Here is a 24,305-nt window from a genome sequence, read left to right as displayed (position 1 = left end):
ATTAGTTCAAGGATGATGCTGAACTGCAATACCAAACTAAACATATTAGGTACGCAGAATAAAGTCAGCCTCTGCTGGGTCCCAGGACACATGAGAGTAGAAGGCAATGAGAAAGCGGACCCCCTTGCAATAAAAGGGGCTGCTACACCGCTGATAGGACCCGAACCCTCTGTGGCATAGGAATCCACACTATTAAAGAGTATCTCAGACAGAAGGACAAAAAGAAAACGAGGGAACTTTGGAATTCACTCATTGGACACAGACAATTCAAGAATCTTCTAACCAATATTGGAAGGAAAGAATGGGCAGAATGTGTCAAGGGAAGCAGGAACAAACTGCGAATCCTAATAGGATTCCAGCAGGACACTGCAAGTTCAATGGACACTTAAAGATAATTGGAATAATCCAAGATGGCACATGTAGATTCTGCAAAGAGGCAGAAGAGACACCAACACATCTAGTAACAAACTGCGGTGCTACACTTGCCTTGAGGAAATGTTTTGGGATGTATAATGTGACCATAGAAGAGCTTCAACCGTTGAAACCGGGCTTTTTAATCAAGTTTCTCGATGAAATAGGACGTACCGATGTGCTTTAAGCCAGAAACACACTTACCCGATGCTACGCCATGCGACGTTACCCGATGCTACCCGACGCAAATCCAAACTCCGATTTTCCCTAAGGTTGCATTACCCCGTGCACATCTACCCGATGCTATGCCACGCTAACCTACCCGACGCTCTGCGATCCCCACTGTCCAGATTTTCGTCGGGTCGCATCGAGTACAGTCGAAGATAAAAGAACCGGTCACTCATATTTTTATTCAAACTACATGTATTATTGTCATTATATTAATTACAATATACTTATTTTCATATAAATCAAATTAACTGTGATTAAAAATTAATTAGTTTTTATTTGAAAAATTAATTTTAATGGTTTGGTATAAAATTAATCAAAACAGCGGAATACGATTTTTTGATATAATGAATTTTACTAACAATTTATTGTACTCGCTTCGGCGGTAGATATTCTAAATTTGGAACAATTTATTACACGGTTTTGCTCATAAAATTTAATTAACAATTCATTTCATAGTTTTGCTCGTAAAATTACACCATTTTCTAATGTCGGGTAGCATCAGAACAGGACACTCATATTTTTTGTAGTTTATTTCAAACTAAGTACATGTATTTTTGTCGTTATATTAATTACATGTTAGTTTAATGTAAACCAAATTAAACGAGATCAAAAATGCAAAGGTTTTTATAAACATTGTTTAATTATGATGGTTAGGAGTAACTTTATTTAAAACAATTAAGTTTATCAAACAATTTATTAGATGGTTGTGCTTATGAAATTTAACTAACAATTTATTACATGGCTGTACATTAAGAACAAAAGATGCGTTGCGATTGTGATAGTGATTATTGTGATAAACGCTGTGGACTGTACGCGACGTGTGCTTGCGTCGGATAGATGTGCACACCCCACCAAAACAAGGCGTCGGGTAGCGTCGCATGGCGTAGCATCGGGTAACTGTGTTCCTGTCTTTAGGCAGAGCACGGGGGATACAATAGCTCTTAAAGGGCGCCGTATACTATACCCTGAAACTACATCTACATCTACAAGTATCGGGTTTAGGTTGCTATCTATCGATATGCGAAATAGTTTGTAAAATTGTTTGATATATGTAAAATATCCGTTAATACAGCAGTGTCGAACCATTGTTATGAACGTTTTTTTGATGATAGACTTGTGTGTGGTTTTATGTTATTGTAAAATAAAGTATTTTTATCTGTCTATCTATACCATTAACTAGTACAAAAAACTACAACATAATTACATTAACAATTACAAAAAATTCTAAATGTTGGCAATGAATGTATATTTAAATTTAGATTATTATAGTAAATTTAGGGTGGTAGGTTGGATGAATGAGCTCCTGAACAGAAGCCGTAATACCCACATCAGCTGAACTGCACGGTATAGACAGATGATGTTTAACTGAAACACGGTCCATTTTATGAGAAATACAATCTCAAGGTGGCCATTCACGATCACTCCAAATGGAACCGCGCCATAGAGCTCCATTTGGAGTGCCTGAAATTTGAGGGGACATTCACGACAGCTCCACAGCCAGTCGCTCCGAACGTCAACCAGTGAATTACCTTCTCCAAATGGATGACGATCTCTTGTGCTACTGTTCTGTTTATTTACATATTAAAAGCAAAAAATCGAAGAGAAAATGGTATAAGAAGTGGCTCCTGAACAGAAGCCGTAATACCCACATCAATTTGATGAAAGATCTTTCCCTTGACTTGAATTTGAGGAACTATTTAAGGATGGATGAAACGTCTTATTTATTCATTATATTTAGTGTTCTGTTGACCAAATTACTTCTTTTAATTATTTAATCTTTTTTGTAAGGTTTTGGATGAAATGAAAAAGCTAGTGCCACGAGCGGGATCTGAATCCATGGCCTTCCTCAAGGACACCAAAAAATGGCAAAAAGAGAGAAAATTCGAAAGGTTGTAGGTTGAGATGGGGAGTTGGTGCTCGAGTGGATCGAACTATCGAAGTCAGGATAGCTCAAGTGGTTAGCGCAGCGGCGCATTTAGCCGAATGTCGTGGATTCGATCCCCTCGTGACATTATTTTTTCATTTCAACCAAAACCTTACAAAAAAAAAAATATTAACGTCTTATTTATATTTACTCCAGCTTGTTACCCCCTTGATTAGAAAACAAAAAAGACAGTCATGAGAGAAATCATCACTACGTGAAAGGTTGGCAACCACATTACGATTTCTCGCTACAGGGATGAACTACAAGAACTTAAGTTCTCTACTACGATTTGTGATCATTGTTCGGGGTTATCAATACCGCATCTCTCATTGCATTTGTATCCTTCGTTTTGAAAACGTCGACCAACTGGTTGAGGATCGAATTTCTTTTATTTCTATCGTGGTAATATAATCATTGTCCACCACTTTCCATAAACATGGTAAACTTTCATACAATTCAATCACCTCAACAATAAAATCTCGATTGCATGTCATTCCCAATAAAGAATAAACATTTTTGACTTTTTGAGAATGTACGACGGAGATGTTTGCTCAGTGATAGAAAGACAGAGACTGCGCCAAAAAAACGAGGGTTTTCCCATTCACGTCCAGGCCAGCGCCCCAAAATCCCCACCCTCCACGACAGGTTTTCCCATTCACGAACGCGCCATGCCGTCGTCGCGCCGTAGATATTTGGAGTGGCGCGATGGAGTTTGGACCGGTCGAATATTCGGCACAGCCGGGCACGCCAGTTCAGTTTTGCCATTGACATCGTTTTTGGAACGGCGTCGCTCCGTTTGGATTGCTTGGAGCGATCGTGAATGGCCACCTTTATTACAATATCATCCAATAACCTTATCCTAAATTAGCCAAAATATTGAGAATAAAAATAGGTTTACTCATTGAAATTTCTGTGCCAATTTATCTCTCCCTAAGGACGAGGTACCAAAAAAGCGTAATTTTTCCTCTAATCTTTGTCTTGATACAATCCCATAAACCTATGATCTTTACTACTGATGAGATAGTTGACTATAGTAACATGATGACCTTTATGATAACCATGGATGATCAAACAGTTTACAACGATTGGATTAATTTATTGATAAAATATTTGATTAATGTATTGGGTTGTCCGGAAAATAATGCAGGATTTTAAGTTTTCATTAAAAAAAATCTATATAAAATATTCTGTTTACGTTTACAGGATTACTCATTTGTATGNATGGGAAATTATTTTGATTAAAGAACATTGCTTTAAAGTAACTAGTTTCTTTTTTTTTGTTTAATACCAAAATCCTGCATTATTTTCCGGACAACCCAATAAATTACATCACAGTTCTCGGAAGGATAATCGTACATCAATTTTAGGAATTTTTAGTACCTCATTTTGCTTAAAAGATAAGGAATAAATTATAAAGTATCGGGTAAAAATTAAATCGCGAGGATTCCGAGTTATTTTAGAAGAATTCGTTCGAAGACGACCCTTGGAGTAATTTTACAATAGAACGGTCAGACGATAGGGTAAATTATCTCGTCGGTCTCAACGGTTTCTCATTTCGACAAATAATGATTCCCATTTCGAGAAAAGATTAAAAAATATCGGCTGGATATATTTTTATTTTGCCGGTAGAAGAAGAACTGAAGCGTCTTAATAAGCTCTTATCGGCTCAAAAAACTCGAAGGGGTGAACGGACTGGCATAACCCCAAGAGTATGTATAATAAAAGATTTAAAGAAAAGTTAATTTGACTAAATACAATAAGTATTTATATTTTTTACTGATTAGCTTTTGGAGTCTGAAAATCAATCACCATTTCACGCAGTCTTTAGTGGATCAAGTTGAAAACCTTCCGACGATCTCATTACAGACAAAGAAAAACTAAAAGCTCAAATTTGACTTATTAGTTCCAATCTTCGTAGAGGTCATTAAACAGGTGAAAAAAGAAGACTAATTGCTGGGTTCGGAAGAGCTTTCGGCACCTTATAGTGGCATCATCAGGGCCTATTTTATTACAAATTAAAATAAATACACAGTAACATACAATTATAAATTAATGTAATAAAACGCTATACGTACTTTCCCAAGATTGAAGAAAAACGATTAACATGAAAAACAATTGTAAAAGCGTTTTGGGTTTCAGGTTATGGAGCACATGGCGAGCATACTACATTTTTGACGGTGAAAATAGACATCTATATAAAATTATAAGTTATTAGCATACAATATTTATATTTGGCAATGAAAACAATAATTTATAATACAGTTAAACAATAGCTCGTTAAAAATCCATATGACTAGAGGTCCAACAATTGTTCTGACTAGCAATTTCTTATAGGTAACATTTGTGATCACAGAAAATATATTTAAAACTAAAAATACAGCTATTTACAGGAACTATGTGCAAATGATTAAAATTAGTGAGTGATTTCAACGTCAAAAATGAGGTATGCTGGCCTATCCTCCTCTTGCTAGCTTGTTTGCTTTTTCATTATCCAGAATTCCTTTGTGTCCTGGAAAGCAAGATATTATTAAGTTGTTTTCCCTGGTTTTGGAGATTTTGGAGAGTACTTTAATCATAAGTTTACTGTGTCTGGCACCTTTGGAGTTTTTCCACTTCTTCTTTTATTTTTCGTAAACCCATTCTGAGATGGATGTGCCAGTTTGTTTTTTCATTACCCATAAACCAAGGCATTGTCAATTTGTTTATGCTTTCCTTGGTTTTGGAGATTTTGGACTGACTATTTTAGATGTGACCTTTTTACTGCTAATGCTTTTGTAACCGGTATGCTGTTGGCTACGTTAAACATGTGACGAACCTGATCAAAAACTTTGTATAAATCCAGTGGTTTTTTTTCTATTCAAGTTTACATGGATGAAAAGAAACGACGATTCAATACCAAGCAGAGGATTAAGTTGATGAAGCCCCAAGTGCGCCAGTTCAGCAAATACCCCTATACGTTTTATTTTTCAGTTCTTTCTTTATTATCATCTCTTTATTTTATTCAATGCGAATGGTAAAGTCTAATCCTCACAAACCTAACCGCGAAACTTGTCAATTTTAGAAAAACTTTTGGGACGAAAATACGGATTTCCGGATTCATTGAGACCCCCGTGGTGTATCGGAGAGGGTGGCGGTGACCCAGTTCCCGCTGGAAAACCCCGACCCACCCCCTTTCGACCCCCTTTCCGTAATCAATAGGAACTGAGTCAAAGCTACAGCCCACAGATGCACGTGTCTTCTTTCTTGTACCTGTTTAGAACGGCCAATAGCAAATTCCACGATAGGAAAAAAATTGAAAAATATAATAAATAACTTTACTCAAAAGGATAGGAAAATTTTGATGCAGATGGAATTATTCTTTGTGTTTTTTTTTCCGCCTGTAAAAATCTAGATGCTGTACGTAAAGATATGAAAATTTTATATTCCCGGGCAGATTTAAATTTTTGTCGAAAATGCTTCTGAAATAAGCCTGAGTCAAGTCTCATCAAAAAGCGACAAATTTTGTCCTGATAGGGTTTTGAAAATGAGTTTTCCCAGTGGTAAACGCATAATGCAAATATTCTCCTATTTTAGTCAGAAAGCGCGATCCTTGAGTCAAAAAAACCCGAAGTGCTCGTCAAGCCACATTCTTCGACACCCTCACCACGTATTAACGCTTGAAAATTATGTTAAACCTCGCAAGGGGAGGATTATAGAATTTAAGACCCTCTTGGGAAATTCTCAGGCGGACAATAAATTAAACAACCTTCGCTTGTATTTTCAACAAAGTGATAAATCAATACTCTGAACTGGGTTGTAACGTCGATTAAAATTTAAATAACTTTTTTTTTTACCGGCGGATAAATTTAAACGTTTTGCTTCATTGTCTGTCGCCATGTAACTTTGTAATTTCCTCTTCCCACTTCTTCTCAGATTTTTGAGCGATGAACTCGATTACGAGTCAATCGTAAAGTTGAAATTTGTCTCATTAAGTTCAATTTTAAGAGCCCGAAATAATTAAACTGAATGGGTTATGTCAAGCGATTGTAGTGGGGTGGAATGGCACATCCCAGGCGAGTTCAAAAATTTCTGGCCCGTCTGAAGACACTTAAGGGCGAACATTATACTCGTAAAAAAACCCATTGCGGTTATTTTAAGTCAATTGCTGACTTTGATCAGCAGTGTACACTAGAATGAACGGTTTGGTTGGGCTGAAGACACTTCTTTAGATGTAATCCGTGTGTTAGCGGTGTGTCGCTGCGTTTTCTCCAGAATTTTTCTCCCTGAACATTGTTGTAAAAGGCCCTCCCAAAGCATGCATTAACTAAACACACTCTAACTCATTCTGAAATTGAGGGTCGACGATGTATTTGATATCCCGCCATCGACGTTCTTATATTACAATCACGCTTATAAATACTTTCGCAGTAAACAGTTAACACAGAGTGCATCTGTCACCAAATTGTTATAAACTGGTCAAAAATGAATAAGTCTATTGCCATTTTTGTAGTATTTATTTTCCCTAGCATTTTTATTATAAATTGCATTAAAAATTATTAGAAAATTTAATTAAGCTATTTTGAAAAATAACAAAAATTAATACCGTATGTCCTCTGTTAGCTAAAACCTCTTAAGCATACTGTTAATAAGTTAGTCACTAATTTCATATCGAATTTCACTCCGTAGATGTTGCAACGCTGCACTCAGTTGTTGCAGGTCATCTGACCGTGGATGGTGATCGAATAGCTTTCTATGCAACGCATCCCTCACGTGCTCAATCTGATTGAGGTCTGGAGGCAATGGGGAAGGGGCAGATGGGAAATTTCCACGTTTTCTGAGGTCTGGCATTGTCATCCAGAATTGGAAAATCCCTGCCAAATGAGATTCCTGGTTTGAGGGATATACATATTATGCAGGGTGGACGACCAAGATCAAAGGGGTTAAATGCCTGGGTAGACTCGTACCCCATCCCTAAAAGGTCCGGGACTTGGTCGGCTCACGTGTCCTGCATAAACCTCTTGGACCTAGTCACAAACCCCAAGATTTTGGACCATTTAATCTCGGGGAGTGATTTAGTGATGTCCTCTCCCTCAAAGATTTCAAATCTGGACCTAGCATACCTATCACACTCTGCGAGGTAGTGCCTTGCCGTTTCTTCTTGTATTTCGCCAAAACGGCAAAAGGGATCTGGTAGAATACCCATTACGAAGAGGTGTCTTCTCAGTGGGCAGTGGCCCGTCAGGATACCTATCAGCCTCCTAATTCCCTTACTTGAGTTAGAGAATAGCCATTTCGATTCTGCTGGTTTAATCGCCTTAAAAACTCTTTCGATTGCCTGTGTCCGGGGGATTGATTCCACTCCTTAGGGAATTGTTTCATACTCCAGTTTTTAATACTCTCTTTCGCTGTGCTCATAGAGTGAGGTAGTACCGGTTATGGCTCGACAAACGCAGTATTAGCCTTCTTTGGCTAAGCTATCCGCCTTTTCATTGCCATGGTGTCCTTTATGTGCTGGTATCCAAATAATGGTTACCTTGTTCTCAAACCTGGAAGAGATCCTATTGAGAAGATTTACAGTTTCTTCCACCAGTCTAGATGCTGACAAATCTTTTTGTAATGACCTAAGACTAGCCTCACTGTCAGAAAAAATTCTAATATCTTTTCCCTTAATTTTATTTTATATAAGTGTTTTACAACACACATTAATGGCCCAGATTTCCGCCTGAAAAACGGAGGTGTTATTGCCAAGAGGGGAGGAGATGCTGATACATAATTTAGGTATGTTGATTCTGCACCTCTCCCTTTATGTTTGATAAGTGAACCATCTGGTCTCTGGTTTGAGGGATGCATTCGTCGATAATTTCTTGGACATAACGTTCGGTGAGGTTGCCTTCAACAGTACGGAGTCCAGTTCGTCCTTCAGTGTAAATCCTACGTTACCCCGCCTCCTCCAAACTACACTGAAGGAGGCACGAACTGGGATAGCCCCTGTGCTCGTTAGATTCTTCGGCTCTTGTTATACCGACAGAGATGCGACTCATCAGTAAACATAATAGTATTCCAATTGGTGTTTTCTTCTAGGTGCTCCATGAACCATATCCTCCTAAGTTGCTATTAGCAGGCTGTTGCTGCAAGTCGTCTCAAAGGGCATACGATATGAGGCCAACTTTGATAAAGGCCTTGCCAAAACTTCTTGTACCTCATTTAGAATCTGGCGGGCACTATGGAAAGAGATCCGCCTTGCAATACTGACAATATTTCTGTCCCCCTGTTAATGCGCTGAGATCCACTACCAGACCTCCTATAGGAACTTCCAGTCTCTCTTCTTTCTCAATTCTTCCAGTCTCTCCGAATCAGGCTAAAGTCCGGTAGATCACGCTCTGAGAAGCGCAACTGCTTCTACGATATCCTCTTGCCGGTGGCCTCGTTGGCTCATTCTGACAAAAATATTGCGAACTTCTGGTACAAGATGTCGTTCCACATACCAGAAAAACAGCCAGATTAAAATGGAGAAAATAGATAAAAGGTGTTTTCTTACAAAATGACCAAACTTCATGTTTAATATTCTTAAGAAAATCAATTATTAAAAATGAGGATTAACATTTGTTTGTATTTTTCATTATGTTCTACCCGACGAACAGGAATATATCATAATATAAGAATTTAATTAAAATTAATAGAATAAGAATATATTAAAGTCATCCCTTTTCATTTTTAAGCAGTTGATATACAATAATAGGATTTAAACTGCACGTTACTAGGTGGTCAAAAATAAAACAAAAAAGGGCACAAAACTACCATACTGCAAAAAATGTCCAAATCCCAAAGATTAGGATGCCTCATCACTGTTGCTCTTAACACAATCCCCTTGAATTTTAATATAAAATTATAATATTAAAGTGTGTGGTGTTTAGTGACCGTTAATTAATTATTATTTGGAGATGGTGAAATGTAGTCGGGTGTGATGTAGGTCTTAGAAAAACATTTTTGTCGTGCTAACGTTTCGAACTTTATTGAGATCATCTTCAGGGCTCAAAGTGTTTGTTTTTGTTAGGCAATCTCAACACGACACACAGTAATGACACATCTACAGAAAACAAACACTTTGAGCCCTGAAGATGATTTCAATAAAGTTCGAAACGTTGGCACGACAAAAATGTTTTTCTAAGACCTACATCACACCCGACTACATTTCACCATCTCCAAATAATAATTAATTAACGGTCACTAAACACCACACACTTTAATATTATAATTTTATATTAAAATTCAAGGGGATTGTGTTAAGAGCAACAGTGATGAGGCATCCTAATCTTTGGGGTTTGGACATTTTTTGCAGTATGGTCGTTCCCTTGCTCTTTTCTGTTTTATTTTTGACCACCTAGTAACGTGCAGTTTAAATCCTATTATTGTATATCAACTGCTTAAAAATGAAAAGGGATGACTTTAATATATTCTTATTCTATTAATTAAAGATCGAAACGTTGGAACGATAAAGAAAATATTTTTCTAACCGTACGTCACACCAGACGCAACTCAAATAAAAATATTGAAGGGTGATGTTACCTACATCAGAGAGAATTTGTTACTTAGGATAACTTTTTAGAAAACGATATTTCGCAAAGATTTTTTTTTGCCTTCATGAGTATCATGGCTGTGGCCAGGACTTTCAATTCCGAAACCTTCTCAGGGCATTGTGCAAGCAATGAATTATTCAAGTTCAACCGACTGGCTCTTTAACTTCGTTTTTCCCCAGCCGAGAAAATTTTATACTGATGTCCTCCAAGTTATATTGTTTTTTTTTTTGTAATGTTTAACTTCATGGAAACGTATAAAGATTCCATCTGGCCAGGTTCCATTATTATTCGTTGAATCGTCAAAATTAGGTTTTTTACTTGTCCGCGCCCATGATTCTTCTAGCAACTATAATGTTATAACTTGTTAAATTCCCGTTTTTATATTATTTAAAAGATTACCATTACATCCAAATATTTATTTGAACAGATTCCACCTAAATATCTAAAACAATCTAAAGATTCTCGAATGTACTACATGAATTTGGATAGGATTTAGATTTTTATAAGCACAAATCTGCACGTATGTTCATATGTGCACATTTGTTCGGAGTTGAGCTTCCATTTCTTCTTGCAGTCCACCGGAAGTCAAGTTTTCTAGATTACAATAAATCACCGGAATGTCTTGAGAATCACCCACACCCGGGTGTTGGCAGTCCCGGGTCGGACCTCGGTCTTGTCCGTCCATCCGCAGTGCTATCAACAGCTAGGTCACTTCACCACCCAACGCGCGCAGTTCCTAGATCCAAACCCATTCACACTCTCATTCATTCTTAAATGTATTCTTTACTATTTACATACCATTGATTCAATCAGGATGTGTACTCGATATTGCGCCATCGACCCTCTCACACCAGACCCACTAGTGGTAAACAACTACATCAGCACTATACAAGGTGACTGGCGATAAGTTTCGAAAATTTCAGGAGGTATTTCTAATCACCATAAGCAACAAAAAACTTTCTATAAACCCCTGTCCAAATCTCAACGGTAAAGAAGTATTTTCAGGTTTTGGTGCTACTTAATTTTTCGACTTAGATCTACTAAATTGCTTATAAACTTTAGAATTACTAACTGTAGAAAAATCTGGTTTGTGAAAGAGTGAAAGAACCAGTTTCCCCTCACCCTCTGATGAAGTCGTTGGAAGGTGCGATCTGCTGGAACCTGTGTTTCAGCTCTGTTGATCAATAATGATTATGAACGGGAAAACGACATTACAATAGTTTTTAGTAATAAAAAATTATAACATATATAATTCAGTTTGACAAAATATGTCTAAAAATCACTCAGTACTTTCTAATTCTAGATTCTCTGTAATATTCATGAAAATATAGAACTTATTTTTTTTTTAAATTAATATTTTGTACACAATAGAAAAGTAGTACTAACTTTATGCATTTTGCCTCGTTTGATGTCAATTAAAAAACATTGTCAAGAAATAAGTATACTTTTTTAGTAAAAGCTGTTAGTAAGTACTTTTTGAACTATTTTTTTAAAATTTTATTTGTGGTATAACACATACCAATCAGTTTGACAAAATATGTCTAACAATCACTCAGTACTTTCTAATTCTAGATTTATGTAAATATTCATGAAAATATCGAACTTAATTTTTTTTATGTTTAATACTTTTATACACAGTAGAAAAGTAGTACTAAGTTTAAGCATTTTGTCTCGTTTGTTGTCAATTAAAAACATTGTCAACAAATAAGTATACTTTTTTTAGTAAAAGCTATTAGTAAGTATTTTTTAAACTATTTTTTTTTAATTTAAATTTTATTGGTGGTATAACACATACAAATCAGTTTGACAAAATATGTCTAAAAATCATTCAGTACCATCTAGTTAGATTCTATGCAAATATTCACGAAAATATCGAACTTATTTCGTTTTTATTTAATAGTTTTAAACACGATAGAAAAATTAACTTTAAGCATTTTGCCTCGTTTATCATATTATCATTTAGAAAACATTGTCAACAAATAAGACTTTTTTGGTTAAAGCTATTAGTAAATATTCTTTAATGTAATTTTTTTAAAATTTAAATTGTATCAGTGTTAACCGTTCACTTTGAAAAGTATTGAAGGGCATTTCTTCTCAATTCCCTGAAAGCGAACGGAAAGGCGGCAATTTTTGGAATTATCGGGATAACAGATGCCATGCCCCCTCACTGCCATATTGATATAGTCGCCCGTTCGGCGTACAATTCTCTCAAATACCATTTCAAACGGCGGCAAATGCTTTTGAAACTTTAGCTTTTAAGTTGTTAAAATGTACATGCCTTGCAATGACCTGGTTCAATCGTTTCTTTCAGTACATGACGGAAAAAATGGGAGGCGCGGAAGGAACCAAGCTCGACGTCGATTTCATGGACATGGAGAGGGTGAGTACCTTTCTTCCTATTAACATTCTACCTTTAATACACCTGGTTGTACTTTGAACTTTCAAAACATTTATTAATAAAATTAAGTAGGTGTAAAAGTTTTTTTTTAACTACATATGTTTCTTCAATATTAACAGAAATATGTTTATATAAAGTAACTATGGACACCTGTTTTATGAGAACAATTTTTTAAGGTTTTTTTTTTAGAGATAATATTACACCCATGTTTAATATTTTTGTTGATCATGTAAAGGACACAATTCGACGTCCAGTAATTGTTTTCTGGCTTTTGTTTTGACCAGGGGTTCTTTGTTCGGTTGGGACGAACTGTGAAACACCGTCCGAATGAAGCCTGGAATTGTACAGAATAGAATACATAGTCAAAGCCTTTGAAAATGTTATGAATACACGTTTAACATTCCATTGTTGACCAAAGTTTTTTAGAGATTAAAAATAACCAAATATAAACGAGATGTCATTTGGCAGTGGTTTGGTTGGTTCTTTACTTCAAAGGACTGAACCACATCCGCGACGAAAATGCAGGATTTATTCAGAGATTTACATCTTTTCATCTGTACTTGCCATTTTTTGTTTGAACTCGTACAGTTTAGACAAATTGGAGTTTAGATTTCGAAATTAATAAATACACCCTGAACATGATGACATAATCTAACAGTACATACCAGAAAGATTAGGCAAACCAAGAGAAATGATGCAAAAATTTGTTAGGTTAACAGCAGCCAGAACCCTTCTGTAGAATACGCGTTAGGGGAATGGTCGAGAAAGGATAGAATATATCAGAAGATCTACTTGACTAGTACCAACGGAAATCTATTAGTACACTAGAAGCCTTAAAAATGCAGTTAAAGGTGCAGTAAAAATATTAAATCAGTAATAATCCTAAAATCTTAATCAATCTATGGGAAGAATCGTAATGATTGGAGACGACTGAAGTACAAATTATCCATCTTGAAAATTTGTCGACTTAGTTTTGGTTGACGTGATTTTTTCTCCAATTTTGATAAATAATTGGCTCATCAGTAGTAAAGAATTTCCAGGATGAACGACCACTGTACCCTATGGTTCTGCTTGGATGATGGTCCAAGATGATGAACGTTCAGACATAATTACTTTAACCATTGGTAGTTGGAACAAGCACTGCATCGGATGGTCACATCTATCTAAAAGTCGTTTGCCACATCATACCGCTAAGATAGGCGGACAGGATGGTCAAAAAGGGCCAGAGTACTTTATCATTCCGCAGACTAAAATAATTAACTTTAATAATTGCTGGGTTGGCCTGGCTCCTTTTTGCGTCAATTCGCCAATGAACGTCCACTGAACCAGACGGCTCAATCCATCTAAGCTACCTATGCCAGAACAAAACAACGAGGATGATGACCGTTCAGTTGATTTCATCACGCAATACCAAGAGGTGTTTTGAGCAGTTCACTATAAATTGTAAAATATTTTCTTTCTCATTGCTACAAAGGTAAATTCGTATTTAGGCTAGTATACACTGGTAGACCTCAACATGTAGACAGTCTCCAGACAATGTCTAAACACCAAGACTCGAGACTTTAGACTTGGTCAAGTCCACACCTACAAACAAGTCTCAATTTAGTATTGGAGAAACATTTCCCACTAAAACGTTAGTGGGCACGCGAGGTTTTTTCGGAGGGACCTAAGTTTGGTTATAATCTCTTAATGAAATTGAGATTTGAGTATGGATTTTTGTAAACGGGATTAGTAACGTCACGTAAACACGATGAAATGTGGTAGGCTTCTTCAAGAAGTAACACTTTTTCGTTGGACCACATTCTCGGCGTAAAAAACTAAAAAATGCACAGAAAGAGCACGTGAATCGAGTTTGGGTGTGTTCTTGATACTCTACGGGTATAACAAGCGTCCGCAGTTGGCAATGTTGCGCAACCTCGCGTAATGTTGATCTCAGGTCTCCCATTTCCGTTGGGAGACCAAAGTTGAGCGATTTTTGTCTCATAATGGTCTCGACACCATCTACAATCGACCTAATCGGTCTATAGACAATCGCTAGACTAGGTCTCGAGACCAAAATTGTGATACCCGGTCTACTTTATGCGAATTTACCCTCAGTACTAGGCGAGGCATCTGGTAAAATTTGTACTGCATTCGGTGATACGATAAGTGAGCACATTGCCCAAATAAGTTCAAACGTTTGTTGAATGATGAAAAATGAAGAAATGAATTGGTTGGATGAAATCTCTTTAAAGAGCATGGCCACTAAACTTTTATATTGTTTAACAAGTCATAAAAGCCATTCTGAAAAATGAAGATATGAGGTGACCGAAGGAAAAAAAGCGCCTCGAAATCCCTTTTATCGGTTTCCGTCCTGCGATGCTTCATTCTTATATTGTTAGCGAATTATTGATAACCGGAGTTTAAAAAATAGACCCAAAAAACTGAAATTTTACTCCTTTCCTACGGGAAATATTTGATAACCGTGATTACGATCTAATCTGATACAATTAAATATTTTTGGTCCTGGGTCTTCCGTCCTCATCATTCCAAAATCCAAATCGGTTTAAAAGTTGTCGACGCCTGCACTCTAGAGAATGAAGAGTATTGCTTGAGTTCCTAGATGAAGCACAGGCTTTTTACACTTAAACGGGTTTTATAAACTTAAGTACTTCCTATCCACTCCTTAATACTTTATCCTGAAATAGTATTTAACCGCTGCTTGAGAGTTAGGTGCGGCAACGAGTTCTCAGAAGTCAGACAGAGAAAATTGGCGTCCCACAAGGGATCCCATCCTTTATATCTTTTATAATGCTGATCTATACCCCTTAAAACCACACCACTGCGCGAACGATACAGAAATTTTGTCCTCCAACTCAAATCCATCAAGCTACCTTCAACATCCAAGAACTTGAGCTTGTCGAAGACTGGCGCAAAAAGTCGAAGGGAAAACTGACTGGTCCTAAATTGCTTTCTTGTGATACCCCTGCATCTGTACGATATCTAGGCGATAAAAGGGGCATGATTTGAAAATATCTGTCGATTTGAGGATCAGGTAGTCGCTAAAAAAGAGGTATCTTAATATTCAGAGAATTGAGGGAAGTCTATAGTGTATATACGAAAAAGTAACTGTTCTAGAACGTTTCTTTGAGGAACACCAGAGGATAGAATGGTTCAGAAAGGTTGAAGTTCGGTTGCTAACGTTGTAGGATGAGATAGTATGTATGGAAAGGAAGGATTTGAGTTTCAGAAATAAAATATCCCAGAAAGATCGAACTAGACTACGGGCAGAACTGCTTACGATCTAGGGATGACGTCTGCTACACGAAGAATTGGCTAGTCAGAAATAATTTTGGTTGGGCATAGTATTTCTTGCAGTTGGGGTAGTAATAGTTTCCCAAGTATTTTAACTGGGATACTTAGGTGACTTACAGGACGGTACGAGGAAGGTCGGGTTAGGAAATTAGTTGTACGAAGGAAAGCGTTATAAGTAACTACCTCAAACATCCAAGAACTTGAGCTTATCGAAGACTGGCGCAAAAAGTCAGGGCAAACTGAATGACTGGTTCCTACGATGCTTTCTTGCTATACCCCTGCATCTGTAAGATAGCTAGGAGAGAAACCGGGCTTGATTCGAAAGTATCTGTCGTTTGAGGATCAGGTAGTAGCTAAAAAAGACGACTCTTAATCTATAGATGACGAGTGTGTACAAGGAAAGTCTACAGTGTATATACTGAAAAGTAACAGATCTTGAACGTTTCCTGAGGAACACCAGAGGATAGAACGAATCAAAAAGATTGAACAAGTAAAATTTACCAGATGGATCCTCTGACTTCGATCCAGCTGGGACAGTTTACTTCTGAAACTCAAATCCTTCCTTTCCATACATACTATCTCATCCTAAAACGTTAGCTACCGAACTTCAACCTTTCTTAATAATTAAAGAAGAAAGTTTACGGGGCAGACTTCTACTACACGAAGAATTAATTAAGAAATAATTTAGGTTGTGCGTAGTATTTCTTGCATAGGATAGGAATAGCTTCCCAAGTATTTTTCCTGGGATACTTAGGAGACTTACAGGACCGTACGAGAAAGGTCAGGTTAGGAAATTAGTTGTAAGAAGGAAAGCATTATAAGTAGCAACCTCCAACATCCAAGAACACCTTGAGCTTATCACTGAATAAAGAAAATTGTGTTCACTGTACGTACACATTGAAAGACCAGTCTTGTCTGCTCTGTACATCACCAACTGATTTCCATGCAATCCAAGTTCTTAGGACTCTACACAGATAACGGCTTAGCAGAAGACTTGGACAATTGACCGTCAACACTAAAATAACATTATACGTGGCTTTATTGCGACCACTTTAGATCGACTGCTTTGACCATCGAACTGCGGTGTTCTGATAAACCATCCAACATACAGCGGATCCAATCCTTCCTATCAAAAACACTCAGACGAATTATCAAAGCTCCTTACTACGTCACTAACCTCTTCCCGATTCCGAAAGTTTCACACCGACTCTCGATCCACCCTCCCTACTACACGTTCCCATCCCGAGAACCGGCCATGTCGCCTTAGTCGACGATGGCCTCTTGTCTTGTACCTTAACTCCTCGCACTGGGTGCCAGCATTGGCTAGTTTCTCATGGCATATGTCCTCCGGGTTAGCGATGCCATTAGTATTAGTGATGTGTCAGTGTGAAAAAACTTTTGTGTTCATATTTGTAGTATATGCAGGGTAAAAGTAAAACAAATAAATAATAAAAACAAATATATTCTTGAAGGCTATTATGGATATCTTTTTTTACGAAATTACCTTTGTTGAACTTTGTTGATAGTCCGGGGAAAAGGAACAGAATTCGTCGGGGTGTTGTTGCTAAGTTCCGGCCAATAAAGAAAGGTTCGAAAAACTTCCAGCCTTCTAACTTAACTGATAAAAAGTATATTCAACTTGTTAGTCAAATAGACGATTGAAATGCCAGTACTTTTTACTACCAGAATGGTATTCTAGTAACAAAGATTTTTCACTTACATGTAGATTATTTCTTGTTAAGATTTCTTATTGAGGTCAGCAGGGTGAAGAACTTGTTTTCATTTCCGATAATCCTGGTCCACCCATCATCGCTCTTTCAGTCTATCAGACGCTTTTCGGATAGATAGAACCGGAGTATGCAGTATTTCGGAAAATTAATTGTCACTGGTGAGCCAATGAGCCTATAAAGATACTAACTACTATATGGAATTTGCTCCTATCTAGCCATCCTGGTCCGTCTAAACTCGCTGTTTTCTTATGACCTACGTTTAGATGGATGGAACCAGGAAGTTCAATGGACGTTCGTTCTGAAAATTAACTGTGAATATGTAATTTGATCCTGTCCAACCATCCTGGTCCGCCTAGCATCGCAGTTTTGTCTGTCAGACGACTTTTAGATAGATTCAAATATCCGGTGCATTTATAGTTTCCAACTGTCGCGTACAATTATGGAAGTTAAATTAAGAGATTTTTATTGAGGTCTGCTCGGTTGCTGGTCCGCCTTTCCTCGCTGTTTTCTTATGACTGACGTTTAGAAAGATGGAACCAGGAAGTTCAATGGACGTTCGTTCTGAAAATTATTTGTAATAATTTAATTTGATCCTGTCCAACCCTCCTGGTTCGCCTAGCATCGCAGTTTTGTCTGTCAGTCGACTTTTAGGTAGATTCATATATCAGGTACATATACAGTTTCCAACTGTCGCGTACACTTGTGGAAGTTAAATTAAGAGATTTTTATTGAGGTCTGCTCGTTCCCTGGTCCGCCTGTCCTCGCTGATTTGTCCTGACAGAGGTTCCTGAGGTCTGCGGGGTTATAAACTTGTAATTTGGTCATCTACCATCCTGGTCCGCCTATCCTCGCTGATTTGTCCGGCAAAAAACTTTTAGATAGATTTATCAATATTTTAGACAGATCCGGTGCTTGTTCCAACTACCAGTTCAACATTCAGATTTGGTTCAACTGTATGTGTTCAAATAAAAAATTGCGAGTACAGGTTAAAAGAAGAAAATCTCGGCTAGTGACTTAAATCCCAGATTTTCGCCGTGGATATGGTCCGTGTCAACAACATTTTTCATCGGGCGTTTTATCAATTAATTGAATCTTTCGTATAGCAACTGTTCGAAAGGAAGACTTTTTTTAAACATAACGCCATACCAGTTGGTTTAAATTTACGACAAAATTGCAGCATAGTTTGAACTTAGGGAAAATTGACGTCCTCATCTATACAATTTTCTTTGTAATCCTTGACCAAATTTAATGAAATTTTACATATTTTCTTCAATACACGTCGATAATTTGATATATTTGAATTTTCAAATATGTTTTAAGAAAAACGAATTCAGACGTTACAAAGTTTTTCATTATTTTGTTACAAAATCAAACAAGGAGGAAGAAAAGTTAGTTAAAAAAATTTTGAAATTGATATTCGTTTTTTGCACCTTCGAAAACCCCTGTATATCAATTTTTGATTTAAAAAAAATTACTCTCAAATTTTTCTCCTTCCTTCTGCCTCTGATTTTTTAAATCATTAAAATGTAGATAAATTTTTAACGACTCCACCTATATTCAAGAAACTTTACAGGGTTTTAAAACCCTCGAAACTACACGCAATGACCTCAGTAGATAAATTAGAACCGGATATATAAAATAAAACGTTTGAGGCGTTTTTGCTGATTTCATCATTATTTTTCTCACTTATAACGATAAAATATCTAGAACCTTTTTAATAAATAAACCGAAAGACGAATAACTCAGTTTTCCAGCGGTCATAGTAACGCCGGATTTGGATAAAATCAAAAGTTCAAATTTTTAAAACAACGGTCTTCGGTGATAAGAACATAGACCCAGGTCCAGCCAAAAAATGTTTATTTTTTGTTTAAATAAAAATGAGAATTCAATGGTTTTTCAGTGTTAAAACCGAATCCGTATTGATTTTTCAAAAAAATTTTGTTTACCAACTTTACTGGTATTTTCGTTTTTGTACCTTTTTATATGTTCACTCTCATTTAGTACTATCCAGCGTATTATTTTATTATCCTAGATTTAAAAAACATCGATATATAGTAATTTTGGAAAACATACATAACGAAAGCAAAAGAACATATTTAAAAAAAATTAGATAAATTATTTAAAATATGTAATTTTCTTGGCTCGTGAGGCCTATTGGAAAAAACGCGTGAGCAAATGTCTAATTTTTTTTGCTTAAGTTTAAAGTTTAAAGCGGGTAGGTGGATAGGAATTTAATAAAATATATAAAAATCACTTCAATATAAATTGAAAACTGTTAAACAGCTAGACAAAGCGCCGACCCGAGGAATATCGAGTACTCTGGAGTGAATGCGTCACGTTTGGAGAATAAAAGTAATTTATTAGCGAGAATGGAGTGGGGTTCAACCCCGCCCCGAGGAATATCGAGTAGTTAATGTGTCCATACTTGTTTTCTATCGTGTGTTGTGTTTATTTTAATTTATTGGAATGTAACTTATTAGCGTGAAAGTAAGGGGTTGTTTAATCCCGCCCCTAGCAATATCGAGAACGCTGGGAAGTGGATTTGCCCAGACTTCTATGTTTGTATCGGCTGATGATTTCATAGTTGGCAACCCGAGATACAAACGAGAAGCTAGCAAGTATATTGACGTAGTTTTATATAAAAAGTAAAGAATCGGAATCTTAAAACAAAATAGGGGTGAAAGACCAGAAAAAGAAGTAAAACGCGCAGAGGGCGGGCAATCACCTCAGCTGTGTCGGCCCATAAAACACCCATATTATGTATATACAACTAAGGGAAAAGCTAGATTGATTGTGATTTTTTTTTGCCTTACGATCTTTGCATATTAGCCATGACGAATTCTTATATATATGTTGTTCAAATTGAATTGGGGGTTATCGGGAAAAAATGGCCAGAGGCGACGGTGGGAATCGAACCCACGACCGCGGCGTGAGAGTCTCTCATCCCTGTGAAAAATTTGAAATGAAAAAAAAAAAAGTTGAAATAAATATGTGTGGTGTTTAGTGACAGTTAGTTAATGATTATTTGTAAATCGTGAGGTGCGGTCTGGTATGACGTAGGTTTTAGAAAAAATTTCTTTATCGTTCCAACGTTTCGATCTTTATTGAGATCATCGTCAGGGCTTGGGATTTATAAACATCGTTTAAATTTTACAAATACATGTAGATAAGGAAAAAAATGAATTTATACAACGCTGGAAAATTTTAGATTCAAGAAAAGAAAAGAATTTATATAATGCTAGAAAATGTTAGTTTAAAAAATACTATATATAAGNTAAACTAAAATTATTCATTTTTTTTATTCTAATTTTTTTCTAATGCTAGAACTTTTTTGACTTAAATAATTATACAATGCTAGAAAATTTTAATTAGAAAAATGAATTTATGTAATGCTAGAAAATTTTAGAATAAAAAAAAAGAATTTATACGATATTGTAAAAATTCATTTTTTTTCTCAACTTTTCTAGCATTGTATCAATTCATTTTTTTCTTGAATCTAAAATTTTCTAGCATTGTACCAATTCATATATTTTTTTTAATCTAAATTTTTTTAACAATGCTAGAAAAATTTAGATACAAAAAAATGAATTTATACAATGCTAGAACATTTTAGATTTTAAAAAATAATAATTTCATACAATATTAGTAAATTTTATATTTAAAAAATCGAATTTATACGATATTGTATAATTATTATTTTTTAAGTCTAAAATTTTATAGCATTGTATTTAATTCATTTTTTTTCTTGAATCTAAAATTTTCTAGCATTGTATCAGTTCATTTTTTTCTTGAATCTAAAATTTTCTAGCATTGTATAAATTCATATATTTTTTAAATCTAAATTTTTTAACAATGCTAGAAAATTTTAGATACAAAAAGATATGAATTTATACAATGCTAGAAAATTCATTTTTTGTTATCTAAAATTTTCTTTTTTTATCAAAAAATGGATTTATACATTACTAGAAAATTTTAGATAAAAAAACGAATTTATACAGTATTGTATATATTCATTTTTTATCTAAAATTTTCTATCATTGTATAAATTCATTTTTTCTTGAATCTAAAATTTTCTAGCATTGTATAAATTCATATATTTTTTAAATCTAAAATTTTTTTTATAATGCTAGTCAATTTGAGATTCAAGGAAAAAAATGAATTTTCTAGCATTCTATAAATTCATTTTTTTTTCTTTTTCACATCATACATGTATTTGTAAAATTTAAACAATGTTTATAAATCCCAGGCCCTGAAGATGATCTCAATAAAGATCGAAATGTTGGCACGATAAAGAAAATGTCACACCAGACCGCCGCACCTCACGATCTCCAAATAATCGTTGAAATAAATATTTACATTTCAATCAAATTCAGTTGTGGGTGAGGTAAGTGCATTAAAAAAGGTGTATTTGTACTTTTCGAAATATTATTTAAGATATCCTGTGAAGATATTTTTATATGTACTAATATATTTGAGAAGGATTGTCGTTTAACATAAAACACAGTTTGTTAAGTAATGATACCCTGAACAAAGCTTTAGTTCGCATGAAATTAGAATTTTTTAAATGTAATTTTATGTTAATACAGTTTTTTGCTAATGCTGAAGATGGCGATAAGTCTCACGGGAAGGTAAAAGTTCCCTTGTCAGTCGGAGTGACATCATGAGTGGGAAAATAGTCTTTCCGACGTGGATCGTCGTCAGGGGTAGAAAGCAATTGGTTCGCCCGTATCAATTGTTCTCTTTTTTCCGCGTTTTTTAAAACCGCTTTATTGGATTTTGAAGAGGAGGAAACAAACGCCAATGTTGGACAAATATTGTCATGCCGGGTTGGGAAGTGTGTCACGGCTCGTTGGATTTTTCCATCACGATTCATTTGCCGCCGTCCATTCTGCCTCCCGCCTCATATCGACTTCTTAACCCTCGTATCTTCTCTGTTAATGAGTTTTCCCCCGTTCAAAACGGCCCGTTTGTCTGGAGCTAAGACAAAACTAGATTTTCATTATACATTAGGCTGAAAGTTTGGTCTAATGGTGAATTTAAAAAAACCCAAAAAACACGATAAAATATGTCAATAGAGAAAAGAAACATTAATCAGCTCAAAGGAGTTTTGCAGTATAAGTTCGATCAAAACACAGTCCTAATTTCATGTCAATTTTCACCCATTATTGATCATCACCGATCGAGATGACTTTGCTTTTTTCCACTGATTCAAGATAATAAATTAATTGCGTGTGTATTGGGCCAAAGCCCGGCAGGTGCCCCTTATGCAGAGAAAGGTTGCTCGATGTGTCCCACATACTGGAAACATGTCATGCCTTGGCTCCCTACAGGGAGCGTGTAGGCATGCCATCCAATCTGAAAATGGTACTCGAGCACTGCAGAGGGTTTCTGGGTCCCATGTTCCGCTTTCTAGGGGAAATTGGAGCTTTTTATTGTATATAATATGTCTTATGTGTTGTGGGTGTATATGTCTTGTCTGAGTGCATGTATTTATTAGCGTCAATGGCGAGGGTTGAGGGTGAAATATAACGTCATCATCGCCCCTCGAACGTTGAGAGCGTATGAGTGTGTGTTCGGGGTCGATGGCGGAATATTTATAAAAGTACTCCATCGACCCCAATCTAGATTAGTTTGAGTATAGGTCGGTGGAGGAATATCAAGTACTCCACTGACCAAACGGAATGAGTGTACTGTATGGATATATTTATGTGTATGAATGTAGTGTTTGAAAGGGTAAATAGAAGATAGACTTAGTTAGGGGCTGAAATGACCTAGATGTTGGAAGCCCAACTCAAACAAAAATTTACGTTGTTAAGTAATAACTTAATTAGATATTAAAACACTGTCTAGGATTATACGAGGAAACGCTAACCTCCGCTAAATCTTGTTGAACTCTGGCCAGAGATTCTAAATTGGGTTAAGGTCGTGGGATTCAGGTGTCTGATGTTAAAGTAGAAACATTTTCACATCCAGCCGTTTGAGAGAAAAAGCTTTGTGAGATCAGCTGAAATATGTCGTTGGTCAATTTTTTCTATTTAAGTTGTACCGACCGTTTTTCGGACCAAATTTTTTTTAAATATTAAACTCCAACTTTTTGCACAGATTGAAACGGATCCCATTAGATTTCAAGCTTTAGACGTGGTTTAAATAATTTTTAGAAAGCTAAGAACCAACTGTTCTGGTGGGTCTAGCTTTGATGGACTTGTAATTCTCCGTGTCTAACGGTGTTTGAACAATCTCGTCTTTCATGTATATTCTGTGCCAAAAACGATTTTCCCATTTTTTTTTATTATTCTATAACCATTTTTGCACAGAATGAACCTGGTCCCATGAAATTCCAGTTTTATAAGTATTTCATATATTTTTTAGCAAATCAAGTTCTCTGGTCTATGTGTTGTGACTAGTGACCGTTAATCACTAAGTTATACAACTGGAATATCGTGCCAACGTTTCGATCTTTATTAAGATCATCTTCAGGGGCTTATGTTGTCTTCTCATCGTTGGCGATGTCCTTCAGAATACTTTTAGATGCGTGTCCATTTGTAGTTGAAATTTGTTCATAGAATCCCATGTTCTTCGTTCTTCTCGTATAGATCGGCTATCAACCAGAGAACTTTTTTGCTGAAATGCAGAGAACAATAAAGAAAATGTTTTTCTGAAACCTACATCACACCAGACCGCATCTCACGATTTCTGAATAATTATCTCTGGTCTGTCTTTATGGACTTGCAACACTCCTTACGATGTTTTAACATTCACAT

General features: G+C 36.0%; 1 protein-coding gene across 8 annotated transcripts in view; it reads left to right on the top strand.

The window, feature by feature from the left end:
- Positions 1–24,305, top strand: part of LOC106674124 (endophilin-A) — a 129,064-nt gene that overhangs the window by 84,766 nt on the left and 19,993 nt on the right. For all 8 annotated transcript variants that reach the window (XM_024226055.1, XM_024226053.1, XM_014406647.1 and 5 more), the window contains exon 3: positions 12,434–12,502. In XM_024226055.1, coding sequence (XP_024081823.1) covers positions 12,434–12,502 — 69 coding nt within the window. The remainder of the gene's footprint in view (positions 1–12,433; positions 12,503–24,305) is intronic.

This window comes from Cimex lectularius, unplaced genomic scaffold, assembly GCF_000648675.2.
Source record: "Cimex lectularius strain Harlan isolate CLEC.00 unplaced genomic scaffold, Clec_2.1 scaffold110, whole genome shotgun sequence".
NCBI classification, from domain to species: Eukaryota; Metazoa; Arthropoda; class Insecta; order Hemiptera; family Cimicidae; genus Cimex; species Cimex lectularius.
Note: the sequence above shows the minus strand (reverse complement) of the source record. Positions and strands in the feature narration are given on the sequence as shown.